General features: G+C 34.8%; 2 protein-coding genes across 2 annotated transcripts in view; one reads left to right on the plus strand and one right to left on the minus strand.

The window, feature by feature from the left end:
* Nucleotides 1-3,393: 3,393 nt before the first annotated feature.
* The window catches only part of LOC106062552 (uncharacterized), a gene marked incomplete at its 3' end in the record, with an annotated part of 113,096 nt that continues 100,412 nt past the window's right edge, over nucleotides 3,394-16,077 (plus strand). Inside the window, exon 1 of the mRNA XM_056017935.1 lies at nucleotides 3,394-3,412. The remainder of the gene's footprint in view (nucleotides 3,413-16,077) is intronic.
* Nucleotides 11,913-15,191, minus strand: LOC129924117 (uncharacterized). The gene has a single exon (XM_056017934.1). It carries the CDS (start codon nucleotides 15,189-15,191, stop codon nucleotides 11,913-11,915), a length of 3,279 nt encoding a protein of 1,092 aa, XP_055873909.1.

The following is a 16,077-nucleotide window of genomic DNA, read 5'->3' on the forward strand; positions in this document are numbered from 1 at the left end:
CTGCAACTTTTAGTTTAGCAGGAGTCGTCCTAAAGTGGCTTGGATCCTACCTGACGGAACGCACCCAAAGTGTCGTTGTTAGCGGGACGGAATCAACAAGCTTACTTCTGAAGTACGGAGTACCCCAAGGATCAATTCTAGGCCCAGTACTGTTCACTATGTACACATATCCACTCAGCGGTGTCATACGGCCAACCGGCATCTTATACCATTTCTTTGCCGATGACTCACAGTTATACGATTCATCAGTACCATCAGGTGTCGCATCTAATAAATTTTATGATTATCCAAACATTTCAATATACATATAACTGAAAAATCATTCTCAAGGTTTGGATAAAACCATTTGAAATAATGATTACATTTTTTTTTATTTGCTTAAGTCAAATCTAATATAAACAAGTTTCCTTTGTCAACAAACTTGTGAAAGAACAACATGCATGTTCTTCTCAGTAAGTTTTGAAAGAAAGCAATTACAATATTTAATTAATGTTGTTTTTTTCGGGCATCATTTTCAACATTCCGACTTGGGTTTTAGTTTTAAGGAGAATACTCCATATTTTATATGTTTACTTTTGTTAAATTCTTATTTTAATTTTTAAAAAGTAAAGTTCCCCTTACATATCTAGCAATCTATGGGGCAGATGATGTAAAGGTCATCCGTTTCTGTGGCCCATTGTTAGCGAGTCTGTCATGTGGCCAGCACAACAACCAAGCACCTTTGGAAAATAGTTCCCCTTTCAGACCTTGCGATCTATGGGGCAGATGATGTTAAGGTCATTTGATTTTATAACAATGGTGTCATGTTGCCAGCACAACAACCAACCGTCTTTACTTTCCCCAACGAAAAATTCCAGAAATTCAAAATCCAAGTCTCCACAGACATTCAAACCCAGGACGTTACTATTCAGCCACTGATTCCCAAACCACCTTTACATATTCCCAACTAATGACATGTATCGATTAGAGCTTGGTAGACTCAAAGGTGGGAGCCTTAAGAATTCCGAAATTGAAAACCCCAGTCTTCAACAGGATGTGAACCCAGGAAGTGCTTTACCACTCATCCACTGCGCTCCTTCTTGTTTTAATGAGGCTCATAATAAAAGTTTTCTAGTAGAAAAACAAACAGTTTAAAAGAAATACCGATTCCAAACCTGTTAGCTAAATGACAAGATATACAGAAATTAGTAAAGAGTAAACAGTATAAAATAACTCATTAAAATTGGTCGAAGATTTATTTTGCAACATGATGGGGTTTTTCTTGTGGTTTTAAGAGGTTCAAGAATCCCATCCTTTCTTGTAACAGAAAGATATTTAGTTAAAAAAAATTAAGGGATGCAAAAAATAAAAAAATAAATAAATAAATCGTGATTTATGTGTTGACCATGCTAATTGTATATATATATATATATATATATATATATATATATATATATATATATATATATATATATATATATATATATATTGTTATAAACCTGGTGGTGGCACAAACGGGGGGTAGTGGTGTGTGTGTAGTCAGCCGACGCAAATCGCCCCAGGCCAGCGCTAGACGAGCGGTCAACCGTGACGAGCTACGTCGGTCAGACGAAACGAGTATCAACAGGACGGTTCGGGAAGGATCGCCGGCGTGAACAGAGTTCAGGAGCGTCACGAGAGTTGTAGTCATCTGACCACCTAGAAACGTCGAGCGGCGTTCTGTCCAGGGACCCTATATAAGAGAGGAGGTGTCGCAGTCAAGACAGTCGAGAAAAGGGGCTCAACACAGCAAGGTTCAGAAAATGGGTTCACGACAGAAGGTTCAGAAAGGAGGTTCACGGCAGGGGTTCAGAGCCCGGTTCACTACAGTCCGGTCGACTACAGCACAGTTCAGCGGTGTGGTTCTGTACGGAGCATTACGACGGTTCAGTGCGGAGTACTGTCAAGTACAGTTGAGACGGCTGGCGTCTTGATCTTGGTCTGCGATCGAGTCCGACACAACGAGCCTAGTGTGTGAAGTCAGTCCTAAACTGTTGAATCCAGTGCAAGCCCAGAACGAGACGGAGAGGCCAGTGCAAGAGTCGATATTGCGGAACGGTGTTATTGGAGAGATATTTGTTATCGCAGAGCTATTTGTACTGTTCTACGTGCTGCCAATTGTACAGTATTGGCTGTTATTTATGGACATTAAACCTTTACGTTTTTTGGAGCCCTGACTTGTCAAGTTCTTTAAATTGGTGGTGTATGGTGCAGTTTGCAGAGAGCCCGGATAGCGAGATTCGTAGCAATATATATATATATATATATATATATATATATATATATATATATATATATATATATATATATATATATATATATATATATATATATTATTATTATTATTATTATTAAGTATAATTATATAATTTTACCATTCTAAAATAGTTTGTACCTAAAATGAATTAATGAGTTAATGTGTAGACACTGGCATGACCCTAACCATAGTTATAAATCATTACTATAGGTGAAGGCAGATATTCAGTTAATTGGATCTACATTGCACTCATCTAGAAGCAGCTATAACATATTTTATGAATTACAATTTAATAAAAAATTAGTTTTCAAATACAAGTACTTCAACTTGAGAAATGTGCTTATGGAAAATTAGACTTCCAGTACCTTACCTAGAAGAGGTGCAACCAATCATTGACTTTTCAGGAATTTATGCCTTTTCTTACGTTTCCGACTCCAAAGAGGAATTCATAGCGCCACACCATACTTCCTGATTGCAAGTGAATGGTTGCACTATAAATCCAGTAACAACAGAAAAAAATATATCCTAGAGTGCAAAAAAACATCAAAAAAAAAATAATTGAATGTAATGAAAATAAATGTATAAAATTAGAGCTTATGTGTGCGTATGCTTGGGTACGTGTGCAAATATTAAAAAGGAAAAATGAAATCCTACCCCGAAACCTTCCTGAAAAAAAGGACTTTGCATTAGATACTTTTTCTTAGGAAAATTGTTGAAGAAGAACACTTTGGTAATATTTTAAAATGTTTCATAACCAAGTAGCTTTAAGGAGCGCGAACGCTGTGACTTTCTTTTGTGAAGCGTGGTCGAGAGGACAAGTGCACTTCAACTTGGCATGGCTTGGCTACCTAGAAGGGGCTCTTGGTTCGAGTTGTGTTTACTGAGCGCCTAAAGGCAGTACGGAAAACCAAATCATAATACTCCCCCCCCCTCACTGGTACACAAATGAGATTATGACCATGTTATAAGCATGAAAGTAGTGATATATAAAAGCTATAATAGTAATAGTCTTTAAGAATATTGGGATTTCCATGGTCCTTTTCTTCTCTTATCTACGGGTAATCCCAAACTGATTTTGCTAATCAGACATTTTCTTTTTTTATAACACATTTGTGTAAGTATTGTTGTTAGATAAATGTAAGTTATGTAACCTTATCTATTTAAATCCTACACTTTTAACTGAGCATTTTCTATTGAAAGTGATAAGACAGGACAACTTTGTGTCTAATCTGGCCTATTTGTCCCACGAAGGCATCTACGCCAGGTTTCGTTCAGAAGGCAAAGTGTTCCAACTTCGACGTCTATTATCCCATACAAAAACAAAGAAAATAAAAACTATCGGACCATAATGTCCCACTATTCTGTTAAAAACGTCGTTGTATATAGTGTGGTATTGCCACCGTTAAGGTATCTTAGTATAAGCAGTGTAATATTTTATTTGCTGTTAATTTAATATATATATATATATATATATATATATATATATATATATATATATTAGGGGTGAACCGCATAGTACTTATTTATATGCGGCCGTAGCCGAATATTGCTGGATAGTAAAAATGACATTCAGCCGGAGCCAGAGCCAATACCTAAGTGTCTTATAAAAAGCTTGTGTTGCTGATCATTTTACGAAACTATTAAATAACATGCCTATATTGCTTGTTTGTTTTTTTTTTTTCCTTTTATATATCTTATTTTAAACTTTGTTACTGATTGATTTATTCAAGCTTAACAGTATTTATAAACAGATAGGCCTATCACAAATTAATCTGTGTAGCATAAGCGTGTCTGTTGTATGTAAGAGGCCACCAAATATAAGGGCTTTGTGTGGGAGGGTAAATGTAAAATATGTTAGTATATATTTAACTAGTTACTAATGTCAATCTCTCATAAGTAAAGTGCAATCTGCCTTGTATAGTGGTTAGATGTATGCGTTCACGAATTTCAGACCAACAACTGGTCATTGAACTTATAGTCTAGAGTCCAAAGACTGCTCCTGGTTCTGCCTTTAAGCGCTTAATACTGATAGTAGCTGTTAGGAATCGGAAGCTTAGTAGGTCAATTATTTATTGTTTTAGATAAATCCGTTTGCGGCAACGATATTTTATTAACAGCGGGAACATCAATTATACCTATTTATAGCTTGAACCTAAGATGTTGCGAAGCATAGATTTAATTGTAGTCTGTAGGCCTATTATTGAGATCTATGTTTAGATCAACTGTTAGATAGATCTAAGAGCATAAGGAAAACTAGCTAGAGAAGAAAAAATCTCATCCTCACCCTCGCTACCAAACAAAAATAGCATAAATAGACTTTGTGTTCGACTGATTGCAACAACCTGGTCAGATAGACGTAGTGAGCCTACATATGTAATGTTTATAGTTGATAGTGTTGATCATTTATGCATTTTTTCCCAAGGGCATACGCGATAGTGTTAAGTGGTCAGACACAAAATATAACACATTGACATGGTCAGTCAAGCATATAGATAAATTATACCCGTACACTAGTTACAGTGGTCAAGTGTTTCTTTACATTCCAGCATATTGCTACCAAGAAAACAAACTTAGTTTCCTTGAAAGGTGTGGCCTCTAGAGAGTGTACATACGCTGACATTAAACCTACGCCCATCGTATTTAACATGTAGTAACCTGTCTATCAATAAACTCAATGTGATGAATAAACAAATAAAAAGGGGGTGGGAGTCGCTCATCTCTACCTCTGGAGATATAAAGGCACAGCTAGGACAGACGTCTGGTCAGTATGACGTAGTCAAGGAATATAACGTTTTAACATATTAACTTTTCCTTATATATCATTGCATTTTTCAGTTCTCTTTTTAAATAAAACTGATATTATTATGCTATATTTCAACGTTAATTGTTAATTTATTAGTTTGAAAGTTAGGCAATCTATCACTGAGTACCAGCATCTATTTTTTTTTTACAAAAAAAGCACTTTATATATGTATACTTTGTATACAGCTTACTTTCAGCCGACATGCCGTATTACTAACAACACCTATATGTGAAAGTCTCACTTATTTAGAGTCTTAAACAGTCATTATTTTAGACTAGATTTAAGTAGAGTCTAGACCTAGATCTAGTAGGCCTATTATTATAAACAAAAATTTAAAAAATCAGTCATTAGACATCATTAGCAATTTTATTATTAAGTCTAGGCATTGAAAAGTAAATCTATTAATAAACTATAATAGATCTAAGTCTAAGTACTAGCTTATTAAATAAGTAGAAGTATTATAATGAATATTGTATAGATCTAGATTATAGATATATCTATAGATATGCCTAGATCTCTAATCTAGTAGATTATGTATAGAGTATAGTAAATGTATTACAGTATTATTAGATCTATGTCCTATGTCTATATCTAATAATTAATAAACTTAAGTCTTTAGTAATATCTAGACTATTATAATAAAAACTAACTATATGCATAGGATAGGCTAGACTCGGCAATCTAGTCTCAAGATAGAATCTATACTATTACTAGATCTATTCGATTTTTATATATAGATCTAGACTAGAATTTATTTATATATCTAAATATACTAATGGAGAGATGATATTTGGTGTTAGCTAAAAGCGTTGCACAAGAAACGAACCTGGGTTTTTTCTAAACTCTAATACTTGGTATGTAATAGTAAAACAGAACCTACCTAAAATAATTGTAACTAGAAATAAAAAAAAAAAAAATTATTGTACTATATATAGGTCTGTGGTTGTATATTATATAGCCTTCGTAACTTCTTATAGAGAAATGACTTTTGTAATTTCTTTTACTGAAAAATTGGGCTATTCAAGTCTGACACATATATAATTTTTATGTTCATCAATAAAGCCCATTACTAGATCTAGATCTAAACATTTAATTATATGTTACATAGGTTAGGATTTAAAAAAACAAAATTTATTTCTTATAACTACTTTACAAAAAAACGATTTTTTTCAACTTAAAAAAAAAATTCAAAGTTTTTTGTAGTGTTAAAAGATCTTAATATCAAGTCTCGTTAGGTATATATATATATATATATATATATATTGTAGTAACTCCAGTGGCGGACTGAAAGGGTTAATATGTGTGCGGCCTACTGATACACACGACTGAGGCCAATAACACAGGTCAACGGCTGTCGATAGACAAGGGACAGTACTGCTAGTTCACGCAAATATGACCCATGTTGTGGTCATGTGATCGAGAGCCTGCACGGACTAGCGAGAGTGTGTAACAATAGACAGTTGAGTCCAGGACAGCAAAGCAGTAAGGACTTGTGGTACCTTTGAGTCCTCGAAAATGTAGCTGTACGAGCTAGAGAAACTAGTAATGTTTAGTTAGGCAGTTCTGTTAAGTTCAAGAAAGCATTTGAATTTGATGTAGCCAATTGGGTTTCGATGTATTTGTAATTAAACCGCCACTTTGTTACTTAAAGCTCTTGTTGTCAAGTTCTTGTGTTAGATGTGCTGTTGTGTTGTTAAGTAATGTTTGCAGCATGCCTGATTGAGAAGACCCTAACAATATATATATATATATATATGTATATATATATATATATATATATATATATATATATATATATATATATAAGTATGTATATATATATATATAGGTCTGTGAGTCCCCTATTGATACATAGTCCATGTTCAACCCTATAATCTTCTATCACTTAATGTTTTTTACTAAAGCCCTATGGAATATACTATTGGCAATATTAAATTTAAGTATTTTCACTCTAAAATCTTTATTCGAAGACAAAAGTAGGCCAATAGTTTTACACAAAACATGCTATCTAAACCGACAGGACATGAGCTGTAGTTTTTCTAGACTGTAGGAGGACTTACGTTTCTATTCTAATCGTCATGTACAAGTTATTTAGAAGTAATAGAACATAAAATAATTCTTCAGAATGGTAGTAGTTTCCAGATCGCTCATTACAAACTTGTTTCCAAAATGAACTCGGGAAGATATTTTTCCCATATCTGTCACCTGGTGATGTACTTAAATCACATTTCGTTAGTTTTAATATATACAATATTGAATGGGTAAGGAACATTATAATATAAGTATGATTTATCTTAATTGCATTTGTCATTTAGACATGACAATAATGATACAAAGCAACTAACATTGTTATATTCGTTTGATTATTTTAATTAAATTATACCCATTAATGTCCATTATAGTAATACATTCAATTGTCTAAAAAACATTGCAACATTCAAGCTAAATGTATTTAAACCCAATTAATAAAAATTCATTTTAGAGCTATACGTTTTTTTATATATTTTTTTTTTGTTTCTATCAACGGGTTATAAAATTTAGCCAAAGGAAATTCCCGTAATGACTTTTTTTAGCTGCCCACGAAAGGGGAAAAGGCGCTGTCACAATCATCAATTGTGGATGTCGGATGTCAAGATCTATGAAGATGCTATGACAGATGTCACGTTGGAGATTATCTTGATCTATATCACAGCATCGATGATCGTGATTGCCGAGGATCTTGAAATCGTCTTTGAATAAGATGATCGTATAGAAGTAGCTAGATCTAGTTGATAATACGATCATTCAGAATGTTGCCAGTTGATAAGAGGATCATCTAGAAGTGTCAATCGCTAAGTCGATCTAAGTATGTTATTCAATGAAGAAACTTCTCTTCGTCTAAAACAATTACTATAATTCAGCAGATTTTCTTTTGGTCTCAAATGTGTATCCCGCGGCCTTCGTGAGTGACCTCCAGCTGTCTCGTTTGGAGGCCGCATACAACCAGGTTCTCTTTTCTATGTCAGCCAAGGAAAGTTGACGCCTAAGCTGGTCTTTGAAGCGTTTCCGTGGGGTGCCTCGGTTACGTCGACAACCTTTTAGCTCACCAAAAAAAGACTGCCTTTGGCATACGTTCATCTCCCATACGGGATACGTGCCCTACCCAGTGCAACTGTCGGACCATAAGAAGTCCCTCTATACTGTTCATACCGGCGTTGGCAAGGACATCGCTGTTTGTAGTGCGGTCCTGCTACCGTATGTTCTTGATGGAGCGCAAGCATCTTTGGTGAAAGCACTCAAGAAGTCTTAGTTATTTTCTGTAAAGTTTTCATGTTTCAGAGCCATAATGAATATATTAATTGCAAAATTAAATGTCAAAAAGTAACCATTTTAGAAGCAACACTGCAAAGTCTTTCTTCCAAGCCTATAATAGCCCAATAGTTTTAAGCGAAAGAAGCAATGTAAAACGTTAAGACGTGAGCTGTGGGGACTATCTATTCTAATCGCCATGTACAATTACATTGAGAACTAACAGAACGAAAAAGTAACTCTTCGGATTGATAGTCTTTACCCTAGCGTTCATTTTCGTAATTACAACAATATTCCCAAAATGACTTCGAGTATATACTCTTCCTTAACAGATTATTTATCTGAGCGAGGCTCGGTCACCTGATATATATATATATATATATATATATATATATATATGCATGGGCGTAGCCAGGGGGGGGGGGTTCTTGGGGTTCAACCCCCCCCCCCCGAAATGAAATCCCCCCCTTGGGGGGGGGGAGTCGGAATTGGGTGACTGATTTTTTGCTTTGATTTTGTTTATTTTAGGTAAGATTTTAATACTAAACCATCACTTGCCCTAGCACAACCAAAGGGGTTTTGAGTTTAAAACCCCCTACCAGGGGGGTTCGAGTTTAAAACGCCTACCAGAGCGGTTCGAGTTTAAAACCCCCTACCAGGGGTTTTGAGTTTTAAACCCCCTACCTGGTGTTTTTACAGTTAACTCCCCCTCTTCTATAAAACAAAACAAAAACAAAATGCAAACGAAAATCCCCTAATTCCAAGAGCACAGTTAAGGAAGATTTTGATTTTAAAACCCCGTCTAAAACTTACGATAAACCCCCTCTTTAATATAAAAAAAGCTAATTACGCACTCAAAATGTTATGAGCGTAGCTAAATGGGTTTTGACTCAGTTTTGAGTTTAAACCCCACTTCACTGGGCTTTGAAGGTAAAAAATACCTCTTTTTAATAATAAAAAAAAAGCAAATTATACACTAAAAATGTTATGTGTAGTCTATGGGGTTTTTTTGAGTTTAAACTCCCCTCCAGTGGAGTTTGAAGCTAAAAAGTACCTCTTCAATATAAATAAAAGAAAATTACTCACTCTAAAATCTATGAGTGTAGTCAAAGGGGTTTTGAGTTTAAACCCCCCGCCATCTTCAGTGTAAGAAAAAAAGCAAATGCAATGAGCGTTGCCGAAAGGGGTTTTGAGTTTAAACCCCCAATCAGAGGGGTTTGGTGCTAAAAATACATCTTCAATATAAAAAAAAAGCAAATTACACACTAAAATTATTTGAGCGTAGCCAAGCCAATCGGGGTTTTGAGTTTCTTCTACAGATGGCTTTTTTTAAAGTTTAAAACCCCTTCAGATGGTTTTGAGTCTAAGATCCCCCTACAGAGCATTTTGAGGTGGAAAACCCCCAACAGAAGATTTTGACGATAAAACTTCTCTTTTCGATATAAAATCTAAAGCAAACTACAGTCACTTAATTCCAAGAGCGTATTCAAGAGAGGTTACACATTTTTACCAGTGGCAGGGCTCCATTAATAAACTGCAGTGAATAGTCATCTACCGAAATCGAAAAACACTAAATATAACTCAACAAAGATGGCTAAGACAGATTTCAGGAGTCAGTTATAGAGATCGGATCTAAATCAAAGAAATCCTATGCCGAACTGGGAGTCGACCCCTTAGTAAGATTGTGAGAGAACGACGCATGAGGTTAGCGGGACATGTTCTCCGACAAAATGAATTACGAATAAGAAGAGTTGCAATGATATCCTAGTACAACTTGACGCCACTCATTCATGGAGGTCCTCATGGTAGGTGGGAAAAGGCTTCAGACATTACCAGTGACAGATTTTTATGGAACCTGCTTGACGTCAAATGCTCTGAACGGCGTGGGAGGGTCTAAGTCAGTAAGAATAGCACATTAGGTTTTTGAAATAAAACTTTTTAATAGCATTAAAATGGACTGTAGATACCTCAGAATATGCATTTTGTTGGCTTTCAATACCAGAAATAGTGCTTGGCGGCGGGGCTTTGCCCCGCGCTGGGGAGCTCCTGGCGCTCCCTTAGACCCCCTTGCTGGTAATGGCGGGGAGTCCACAATTTTATGGAAACAGCTTGATGGCAAATGCGCCGAACGACGAGGGAGGGTCTAAGTCAGTAAGAATAGCACATTAGGTTTTTTAAATAGAACTTTTTAATAGCAGAAAAATCCACTGTAGATACCTCAGAATATGCATTTTGTTGGTTTTCAATATCAGAAATAGTGCTTGGCGGCGGGGCTTCGCCCCGCGCTGGGGGAGCGCTAAGACCCTTTGCTAGTGATGTCGGGGAATCTACAATTTTTTCACTAACTCATGGAAGAACCTATTTTAGGGCACAATAAACGTCTTCCGGAAGAATGAAGGGTCAGAATGTAATAACGATTATGTACACACACACACACATAAATGTGATGAACTGTCCGAAAGGATTGTATTAATAAGTTGATGAATTCATATGAAATGACGATCACACTTGCCGGGGATTATATGATTAAACTTGACAATTCAATGAAATGAAGAAAGAAACATCTCTCTGTATTATCTTCAAACTTCTTTAATAACTTCTTCAACTTTCACATCAAATTAACTTCTTAATTCAATAACAACTTGACACTTCATAAATAAAACTTAAAGATACATAAAACTTCACTTAGTATAACTTCAACTTCAACTACTAAAACTTTACTTAATGGACCCGCTAATATCACAAAACTTATTACTAATCAAGAACTGAGCGAGGACCCCGACTAACTGACTTTCCCCTTATTTATACTTTCTTTGATCGTACATTCCAGAATCATGGAACCTTCTCAGATAATTATTTTAGTAACTTTGACCTTCTAGAAGCTGACGTGTGCTATTTTTTCCCTTAACCTCTTTCTTTGATTGGATACCTAAAATTAACTTGTTTACGCTGGAAACTTGCACTGGTTTGAACTCGAGCTTCTAGAAACTGGTCGAAATAGGTCACAGACTTGACTCGTGACATTACCCCCTTGCCTTTTTAGCATTTTGTATGCAATATAAAATGCTTAAAAAAGCAATATAACATATGCCTAAAACATTGATAAAATTGCATATAAAAGCAAGTAGTATAGCATATGCCTAAAACACTGATATAATTGCTCAATCGAATGTACAAAACTCATAACTAAAAAATAAAAAAAAATGTTTCATCATGTTAACATATTAATATAAAACAAAATTCAAAATGTTGTACACATTCAGCATATATAATTAATATTAGATAATATACATCTTAGTTCTATACATTTATTATTAATAATTGATATATTAATATGAACATTTCCCAACTTGTGTAACTAAAAGATGTCAAAGTAACAAAATTTAACAAAACGGAATAATACATTATATCTCCTCTGGTACTTGAGTTGATAGAGTATCTGAATATTAAAATAACTACAAACACATGGAATAAAAAATGATTAAATTTGTTTTTCTAACATAAAACAAAATATAGTTAAACAATAAACAATATATTGTATAGTATCTAAATACATCTGGACAAAGTATCAGCAAAAACATTCAATTTTCCTGGAACAGTCTTTACATCAAACTGATAGTCCATTAACTGCAAACTCCATCGTGTCAGACGACTATTTGACATTTTTTTAGAGTTGAGAAATGCCAGTGGTGCATGATCTGTCTGTAAAGTAAAAGGTGCTCCCAACAGGTATTTGCTAAATTTTGAAATGGCCCAGACAATCGCCAGGCACTCTCGCTCTATGGTCGAGTATCTGGTCTCTGCTGAAGATAGTTTTCTGTTTATAAAAAATACAGGATGTAGAATGCCTTCATATTCTTGCATTAGACATGCTCCTATTGCCGATGAGGAAGCATCTGTAGCAAGATAAAACCGCTTCTTCTTGTCTGGTAATTTCAAAATGGATTCTTGTGCAAAAGCATACTTAATTTTCTTTATGGTCTCTTCTAATTCTGGTGACCATGGAATCGTGTTAGATTGTCCTTTCTTCGTAAGGTTAGTAAGAAGTGTTGTCAGTGATGCGTAATTTGGAATAAAGCATCTGTAAAAATTACAAAGTCCTAATATACTTCTAACCTGCTTTTTTGTTTGAGGTATTTTAATGTCCAAAATTCGTTTAATAATATCGTCCTGTGTTTTCAGTGAATTGTTTCCAACTTTATAACCTAAAAATGTAACTTCTGATTTTGCTAATTCAACTTTGCTTGGTTTTACAGTAAATTCATTGTCTTTCAATTGTTGGAAGATTTCTTTGAGTCCTTTAATATGATCTTCCCATGTATTATGAAACACACATATGTCGTCAATATAGGACACTGTGTCTTTTCGTTGTCCGAACATCCTATGAATTGCTCGGTTAAAAGTACTGCTAGCATTTACTAAACCGAATGGCATGTAATTATATTGAAAAAGGCCAAAGGCTGTAGTAAAAGCAGTGTATTGTTTTGAATCCTGTGTCATAGGTATTTGATAATATCCTCTTGTCAAATCGAGTTTCGTAAAATACTTAGCTCCAGAAAACTGTGACATTAAATCCTCTGGATTAGGCATTGGATATGAATCAAGGCATGTTATTTTATTTAACTGTCGAAAGTCTACACACATTCTTGGCGATGATGACTGTGAACGTTTTACAAGCACTATTGGAGCAGCATAAGGTGAATTCGAGTGTTCAATTATGCCTTGTTCTAAAAGATCATTGATTTCTTTCTGAAGGAAATCTCTATAATGAATAGGTAGTGGATATGGACGTGACTTGGTAGGTTTGTCACTTGTCAATTTGATTTCATGATTTATAATGGTTGTTTTACCTGGAACATCTGTAAATATATCAGCATACTCTTGGAGTAGATTCATTATATCTTTTTTTCTCTGTGATGATAAATTGTCCAGTTTGACAGCATGCCAGGTTTCAGTCTGTCTAGAAGTTGTAGTTGGCACTACTAATTCATCCATATCCTCCTCTTTTTCTTCTGGAATAATCGCTAAGCATGAAATATGTTTTTCAAGTTCAACGTCTTCTTCTTCTGTATCAGTAGCTTCGTTGTATTTCTGTAGCATGTTGATATGAAACACTTTGTTTCTGTTATTGATATTTATTTCATAATCTACATTTGTGACTTTTCTTAAAATAGTAAATGGACCCTGCCATTTAATAAAGAACTTATTTTTCTTATCAGGTAATAATAATTTAACTTTGTCACCTGGTTCAAAGTACCTAAGTTTTCTATGTTCATTTATTCTTCTATGACTTGCAGCATTAGCTTTGGCTGTTGCTTCCTTAGCTATTTCACATGCATTTATTACTGTATTTCTTGTATTGAGAACATGCTGAAATGCGGTTTTCTTATCTGATGCATCATGGTTTGACTTAAGTAGTGATTCTTTGAAGGTAGTTATAGGACCTCTTGGATTAGCTCCATATAACATTTCAAAAGGAGAAAATCCTGTGGTGTCTTGGATACTTTCTCTATAAGCAAATAATGCAGCTGGCAAAAGAAGATCCCAATTCTGCGGATTATCATTTGCTATTTTTGATATTATTTGTTTCAATGTTTTGTTAAACCGTTCACAAAGCCCGTTGCTTTGAGGATGGTATGGTGTCGTAAACTTCATCTTGATGTTGTACATCTCCATAAATGTCTTAGTTATATCTGCTGTAAACTGACTACCTCGGTCAGAAAGTATAACTTCAGGTAACCCTGTCCTTGAAAAAATTTCAGATAAAGCTCTGGTAACATCAATTGCAGAAATATTGACTAACGGAATAGCTTCTGGCCATCTAGTACATGTGTCTACTAAAGTTAAAATATATTTGTGATTTCTGCTGGATTCAATTGGCATTGGACCAATTAAATCAACTGCTACTTTTTGAAATGGTTTCTCAGTCAATTCCATTGTCTGCAATGGCGCTTGTATTTTGTTACCTTTTGGACTTTTCATTTGACAAATATGACAGGTACTAATGTGCTTCTTTACATCTTTAGTAATACCTGGCCAGTAAAAATCTTGAAGTATTCTTTTCTTGGTCTTGGTAACTCCCATATGTCCAGCGAACGGTACATCGTGGCTTGTATTAATAATGGTCTTTCTGTATACTTTTGGAACTATAATTTGCTCAACAGTTTTATTTTTGTATTGACTGTTCTTCATAAGTAGTCCTTCTTTAAAATAAGGATCATTATTTTCTTGTGGATTGATGTTCGATTGAGCCTTTTTAAACATTTTAAATAATGTTTCATCATTTTTCTGTTCAACTTTAAATTCCTCGCTATGAAATTGTTCAAGTTCATTTGTCTGTAGATGCGAATGGTTTGCCTTCTTATCATTTTTATTTTCTTGAACAACTTTATCAGAATTCTTGTGTTCAATATGTTCAGTTTCAAGTCTTTCCTTTTCTTTTTGCATTGACCTTGTAACTACTACATTGCATTCTTGACTCATTTCTATTGTATTGTTCCATTCAATAAGATCTTGTGTAGTACAGTCACGCACTCCCTGTATATTACCAACTATGAGATCAACAGGTAGATTTTGAGCTACTAAAGCTTCTACATGTCCACTGAAAAATGGAGTCGTAATATGTATCAAAGCTTCTGGTAATTTACTTACAGTGCCGTTGAAAGCAGTGGCTTCGATTTCATTGCCTGTATATTGATTTGATCTCACAAAATTTGCACGTATAACAACTGAAGTGCTACCTGTGTCTCGTAACACCTGTACTCTTTGAGAACCGACTAATCCAGGATAAAACTGAAGTCCTTGTGATTTAGTGATAACAGTCATTGTTGAGTGATGTGCCTTCGAGTTTTTGGTAAAACCCTGTTTCTTATTTCCATATGTTGAATTCTTTACATTTAATGATCTGTTTTGCGAATATGCTTGGTCACTAGATCTGTCACTGATACTAGTATGTTTCTTTCTGCAATCCTTTGCTAAATGTCCTTTCATGTGACAAAAACTGCACTCTATGACCTTCACTCTACATTGTGAGGCGAAATGACCTCTAGTATTGCATTTATAACATATTAAAGTTTTGTCGGTCTGAAAAGATGGCAATGGTCTGTTATCTCTTGAAAAGCAAATAAACATTTCATCGGTTGCTGATCTAATTTGCTTACTTGGATAGGCAGTTTTATATTGACGTATTATTGTTGTTAGAGTCTGTAGATCTTTAGGATTTCTCTCGATTATGAAAGATTGGATATCTTCTGCATATGCGTGAGTAATGGTATCAATCAATATGTGGTCTCTTAATGCTTCATACGTTCTATCAATATTGGCTAAAGATATCCACCTATCAAACCACATTACCATATCAGAGACAAACAACTGTGGATCATCTTCCTGCCTTGGTCTTTCGAAAAAAAATTTCTTGCGATAAGCATTTTGCGTAGCTCCAAACTGTCTTAGTAAAGCTTCTTTTATTTCTGCATAAGTACGATGTTCATGAGATGGTATTTGTGCACATACATCTAATGCTTTACCCTGTAATAAAATCAAGAGATGGTGTGCATATTGGTCTTCTGGTAAGCCTGATGCTTTCGCTAACTCCTCAAACCTCATCAAATACGAATCTATATTATCTTTATTTTCTTGAAAAGGTAATATTTTAGATAAAGGTTTATACTTGTCAAAAGCATTGCTAGTAGGTAAAGTCGGTTGAACCTCT

This window comes from Biomphalaria glabrata, unplaced genomic scaffold, assembly GCF_947242115.1.
Source record: "Biomphalaria glabrata unplaced genomic scaffold, xgBioGlab47.1 scaffold_22, whole genome shotgun sequence".
NCBI classification, from domain to species: domain Eukaryota; kingdom Metazoa; phylum Mollusca; class Gastropoda; family Planorbidae; genus Biomphalaria; species Biomphalaria glabrata.

Bases quoted from the DNA above. Each gene is read 5' to 3' on its own strand.
- LOC129924117 (XM_056017934.1), bottom strand. From the start codon at position 15,191: ATGACTGTTATCACTAAATCACAAGGACTTCAGTTTTATCCTGGATTA.